Source organism: Lipotes vexillifer, unplaced genomic scaffold (assembly GCF_000442215.2).
Source record: "Lipotes vexillifer unplaced genomic scaffold, Lipotes_vexillifer_v1.1 scaffold627, whole genome shotgun sequence".
NCBI classification, from domain to species: domain Eukaryota; kingdom Metazoa; phylum Chordata; class Mammalia; order Artiodactyla; family Lipotidae; genus Lipotes; species Lipotes vexillifer.
The window spans coordinates 2,259,470-2,265,532 of NW_006787891.1; the positions used below are offsets into that span (position 1 = coordinate 2,259,470).

Consider the following 6,063-nt stretch of genomic DNA (forward strand, 5'->3'; position numbering starts at 1 on the left):
AAAAAAAAAAAAGATTAGAATTTTATCCTCTTGAAAACAATGGGAAATCCCATTCATTACTAAGCATGGTCAAGGTTGTGGTTTAGGATAGTTCTTGTTGCTGTGTGAGGACTGTCCAGAGCTAAGAGAGACACTTGCTATAGTGCTGGGGAGAGATAGTATGGGCTTCAACTCAAATGGTGGCGGGTGGAGGAGGGCCTTTTCTTTGCATGGCCCTGGAGGGCTCACAAATTTTCTTTCTTGCTTCTTCAGGAAGGGTTGCACTTCAGTGTGGCATGGAGGGGCCTCAGGCAGAAGCTGCTGCTGCTTCCTAGCATTTTGACCTTGACCTTTTTTAGCTAAGTGGTGAAAAAGTCTCTCTTTATCAGCTTTATAGCTCTTCTGTTGGACTCCCAAGCACCTTACATGCATTATCTTTTTTAACCTTCACATCAACCTAGTGGGATAGTATTCCACTTAAAAAGGTAAGAAAAGTGAGACCCAGAGTGGTTAAATAGTTTACCTAAGATTACTAGAAAGAGTCTAAGCTGCGTTGTTTTTAAATCTGATTTACCAACTTGCTACATCGTCTCAAGGCATAACAGCTAATATTTACTGAGGAATTGCTATGTGCCAGACACTGTTTTAAACTTTCTATATGTGTTATTCTGTTTAATTATCAGTATAATCCTCTGAGGCAGATAATATTAGTATCTTCACTTTATAGTTAAGAATCTGAGGTCCAGAAAATTCAGGTAATTTGTTCAAGATGACACACATCTGGTCAAGATGATTAAGACAGATTAACTCTTGAGCCATTGCCTTCTAGTACCTCTAACGTGAAAGCAATTATTTTGATTTTCAAAAGTATAGGGAGAAGGAAAAGGCTGTGTTATAATTTAAGGCATCTTATTAAACATTGTAAGTATAGCTCCAATTTCAATGTATCAAAATGTTGTAGAGAATATAGTTATAAGCCACACTCAATAGCAGATTTGAATGGACATAGCTGATTATCAGTACCTGCAATTTTCCTTCAATCCTTGCCAAAATGACTTAATATGATAGAGTAGCCATAGGAGAGCTGGGCTAAGAGCTGGGGAGCCAGGATTCTTATCCTGCCTGCCATAAACAGTCTTTGTGATCTTGTCTGGGTCACTTGACATCTTTGGGCTTCAATATCAAAAAATCCAAGGAATGAACTAGAGACTCTCCAGTGACCCCATCTACTCTGTGATTCTCTGTTTGCTTTTTCTTTCCCCACTACATCAGAAAGTGACTTCAAATAGTGACAGGAAATTTAAACAAGGAAATACTTTTAGAAATGCAACAAAATTAATTTTAATATCTCCAAAGGTCAGGACAAGTAAATATTACAGATGCACTAGAAATTTTTTTTGTAAGATTCTTTCTACTAATATTATAAACATATAGACATTTTAGTCATCTGCTTTTATGTGGAAAAAATATCCAAATCTATGACTCTGGTGACGAGTATCTTTATTAAAAAAATAAGATTTAAATAAATTAAACAATCTGAAGATGAAACAAGTACATAACTAAAAGAGGTAACATCTCGAAATCAACTCATGAAATAGTTTCAATATTTACCCTCTTGAAAGAAACAGATTTGAGAGAACATTGATAGACAAAAGACTGATACAGAGAGGATTCCAGAAAACAGCAGGGTTTTTTTTTTCTCATGGCTAATTCTTCCTAAAAGAGCTATTTCTTTTCACAAATGTATTTGTAGGTAAGATAAATGTACTTATAAAGCTGCCAAAATTGCTTTCAAATCCACCTCTCTCCAAAGGTGTGGATCCCAGCCTGGAGGGCAGGGCAATGTAGTTTTTTTCCTATTTCCCAAAGGGAAGTTTTGCAGGAGGCTGACAGAATTTGTTCAATTTATTTAAATGATGGAGTAGATGTGGGCTAATTTCCACAAGCCCACATTAACATTTCTTGCTTTTGCCCTTAACTAAAGGGGTTGGCAGTAATAGCTTGTAAATCCTGAGCTCGTTAACCACCACCTGCCTGAGCGATTCAGAGACATACATCCTGTCTCCATCCACCCTCCATGTGCCAGAGAAGAATAGGTGAAGCGGAACTGGAACGGGTGCCCAGCTTCCGTGGACTGACCGACATTGCTGAGCACAGCCTCATCAGATAGCCTCAGACATCCTCTTTCAGTGTTGTCCTAACCCCTACCTTTCTGCTCTTACTTTCCTTAAGGAAGCCATTATTGAGTTTCTTACTAAAGTCTAGTCACGAAGTTAGGCATTGAGGCTACAATCACTAAGAAGAGACTGGGACTGCTCTCGAGGGCTCAGGAGTCTGGCGGGAGAATGCTACATTTAGTACTTTCATCCACTCTTAGCTCATTTCCTTCCTCTGGGCCCATATCCCTATGTCTAAGAGGAAGGGATTGCCTGAGAGAATTTCTAAGATTATTAAACGGGAAAGCAACCCCATGTCTGTAAGTTAAGTAAGACCGAATAAAACTTATGGAACCAGACCTAGAACTCAGGGTTGGGTGGTGACAGGCCCCAGGCCCCAGCACTCTCCATTCCTGGAGCTCCCTTATGCAGGAGAGCAGGTATCAGTGAGGTCTCCCACAGTGGTTTGCAGCCTGGGCACATGTACACACAGATGTCTTGGATGTCTTGGTCCTTCAGGTCAAGGGTGGGCAGCTCAAAGTGTCCACTGCTCTTTATTCTTTCATTTCACTGAACGAGCAGTAGCTGGGTCCCAGGCCTTGCACGGTGCAGTCAGTGCTGTCGCTGTCACACTTGCCACAGTGACATTCAGAGGCTACTGGGTACGTATACAGGGAGTCTGCATGGTGAGCACAGCCAGGCACTTTGACCGTCTCATACATCAGCTCCTTGAAGGTACATGTTTTCTGGATGTTGGGCCTGGCTGGATCCTTGTACACTAGATCCTGAGTGGTTTAGGAGAGAGAGAGAGTTAAGTTACAGTATTCTGGAACTTTCTGTTTAGCTTAATCAAAATGAGACAGGGATTGAATACCGCTTGCTCTAACGTTTACCCACTAAAGCTCACTTATGGAATTCCTAACCAAGGAAACATGATCTCAGAAGTGACCTATATGCTATACCATGTTTCCTGATTGTTTTGGAAATCTTACAGAAAATGTAAGTTATTCCTTTTCCTATTCCTTATGTCTCTGTCAAAATATTAATTATTTCTCCAACTATAGAGATTGAATTTTAATATAGAAAAATGATGAAAAGGGAAATATGACAAATTTTAATGACTTTTTATACTTAATTGAAAGCTATAATGACAACTTGAACCATAAAACAATGGAGTTTAATTTCTCAGAAAATTTTTCCAAATACATTGTCCCTGAGTATTTATACAATATAAAACACTGAAGTTTAATTTCTCAGAAAAATTTTCCAAATACATTGTCCCTGAGGATTTATAAAAAGTCAAAAAATATATAATGTGGAATGTTAATGCTTAGCTTAGCATGACTATGAAAGCTTTCATGAAAGCTCATGAAAATCATGAAGATTTTAAATATTCCACAGTCCTGTAGACATCTTTCCCCCTTAAATGCTGTATATTTTGCAGAGCTCTGTTTCAAAGGCTACATGGTTTGCATATAAAAACTTTAATCCTGGTAGTATAGGTTTATTCTAACACTTTCTAGTGAAAAAAAAATTCACTGAGGGAAGAAGTCGGCACTTCTCTTTATTTCAACATCATGCCACCAAGTCTGTATCCCAGGAAGATATGATAAGTGGAGTTTGGTCAAACTCATTTACCACCCCATAAAGTATATTTCATTAAAAATTGCTGTCTTCAGTTTCAGTTTATAGAATGAAGTGCTGCATAGATAGCCAGGTGCTATAGGGGGAAAAAGAAAAAGGAGAAACTGCTTTTTGGATTAATTCAAAGAAGCTGCGTGAACACAAACTAGTGGTTTTATGCCTCTGTGCCTTGGTTTTCTCAACGGTATAAAGAAGTGATTCATTTTGGTTCTAATAGTCTGCAAGGACCGATTGTGTTCTCAGGATGTTTGTTGACATTTGTATTCAGGTGGGCCAATAAGACAGTTTTTATAACGTGGCTGTGTTTTTATATGGCTTGCAAACATATTTTGGTACTATCTCTATTGTAGAGATATGGCTTCAATGACAGAAATTGGCTTTGGGGGAATATTGTAGCTCTTCTGTTATTAAATGTGTGTATGTTTATCTCTGTGTAAAATCTAGTATAGAACAATTTTTAAAAATTGTTTTAAATTTTAAATAAAATTTTAAAAATAGATTTGGCATATTACTAAGTCCATCAGATCAAATCTGAGGCTTTCTTACATTTACCCTAATCAAATATGAGTCCAAATGTTTAACTGATATCATGGTAAATAACCCCAATCATAATACAGACAGTACTGGCTAAGGGACTCATGGCTATTCCTTGGGAAACTTAGAATATTGATAAAGTGGGAATCAATGAAGCCCGCCTCGTCCAGACCCTCAGCATCCTCACTTCCAGCAAAGCAAAGCACCTACCCGGGTGTAGCAGTAGCCCGCACACCATGTGGTGTTCATGCTTATGCATAAGCCACATTCCTCTTTCTCCACTGTGATGGTGATGTTGGTCAGCTCACAGCAGTTGCAGCAGATTGCTGTCCAGCAACAGAAGAGAAAGCAAAACTGGACCACCTTCATCCTGGGCTGGGAAGCAAACAATTAAGGCCCGTGAGAAACCAAGACCAAAGCATTGTTATAATTGTTATGTAAGTTGACCAGACCAAAAATAATTGGTCTACCCATCGTCTCCAGTCACATTTTGCTCCAGCAACGTTTTCTCCTTTTCTTTACGTCTTCGTTTCTTGAACAACCATTTCTTCTTATTCTCCTCCTCAATTTCTTTTTTGTCAAAGTAGGAACATATTATAGGTCAAAACTCTAATATAACGATTTAAGCAATGTTTAAAGATTAAGGTGGTACTGCTGACTGTCTTAAAGTGAATACGCTGAAAGTAATTTTAATCATCATATTTGTCCCTTGATTATCATTTTAAAGACTAGTTTTATTTAAAAAGAAAAAGAAACTTCGATATTACAAAATTAGTTCTTCATTTTTAGCAGTTCATAAGTATTATCATTTGCTTTTGCCCCAACCCCCCCCCCGCCCATTGTTTAAAACAAGACTCTTTCAGAGGCCAGGTGAATGGTCTATGTAAAGTCAATTGCTTGCTAGCAGTGATCACAGTGTATTAACCATATTTTATTTTTTTAATTTTTTTATATTAACCATATTTAAGAAGCCAGGTTGACAAGCAAAAATTCCCCACACAACAGAAGTTGAAAAGCTCTAGATTTGTTCTCCAGATCCTGAAAAAGCTGTAGATTTCAGAAATAACTGTCACTGCTTGATAACTATAGATGCTGAGACTCACCTGTGGTTGGCTGCCTTGTCTGGGGAACGCTGTAGGCTGAGTCTAGTCTCAGTTCACCTTTTATACAAAATCGTCTGAAACTAACACCTTGTGGATTTGCTGGGTATTAGTAGGAGCGATGTTAGCCTGAAGCTTACTGTAAGTGAATCAGTGTTTAGATAGACAAGGACATCAAGCCTTACTAAAGCAGGCTAAACGCAGTAGATCAAGAAAAATGATGTTACTAGAGATGATTATTTTATACAGATTAAATTTGATGTAGTAGAACACCCACTCCTTTACCTTGTCAAATTAAACCTCACTCTGGGTTTTTCTTTTGTATCTTTAACTCAGGGGATTCAGAATCCTTTCCAAGCGTTGCTTTGGCCCTGTTGAGGTTCATCAAAAAGATATGGTTAATAAGTTACTCCCAGGGTAGATTGAAAGCTGTAAGGGAAGAAACCAATAGAAAGTCTTTCATGATCTGATTCCTATCTAAAGTATAGACTGTATCTCTATTTACTTCCCACATCCAGATCCTCTAATCTCAAATGTTATTCTTTGATGCTTTACTTGTAATTCTTCAAATGTTCTGCTGATTCATTTCTCTAGGTCTTTGCATGTGCAATGTTCACCTTGCCTGAAATGTCCTTGTATCCTCCCTAGGT

At 38.1% G+C, this 6,063-nt stretch overlaps 1 protein-coding gene across 1 annotated transcript; it reads right to left on the reverse strand.

Moving 5' to 3' along the window:
- Positions 1–2,509: 2,509 nt before the first annotated feature.
- LOC103074712 (follitropin subunit beta) lies at positions 2,510–4,711 on the reverse strand. The gene is made up of 2 exons (XM_007460932.1): positions 4,524–4,711; positions 2,510–2,920 (listed from the first exon to the last, which is right to left on the reverse strand). Exons 1-2 carry the CDS (start codon positions 4,680–4,682, stop codon positions 2,690–2,692), a joined length of 390 nt encoding a protein of 129 aa, XP_007460994.1. The 5' UTR covers positions 4,683–4,711; the 3' UTR covers positions 2,510–2,689.
- Between the last annotated feature and the right edge of the window lie 1,352 nt (positions 4,712–6,063).

Coding starts and splice junctions, on each gene's coding strand:
- LOC103074712 (XM_007460932.1), bottom strand. CDS start 4,682: ATGAAGGTGGTCCAGTTTTGCTTTCTCTTCTGTTGCTGGACAGCAATC. Junction 2,921..4,523: donor CGGGCTACTGCTACACCCGG/GTAGGTGCTTTG, acceptor TAAACCACTCAG/GATCTAGTGTACAAGGATCC.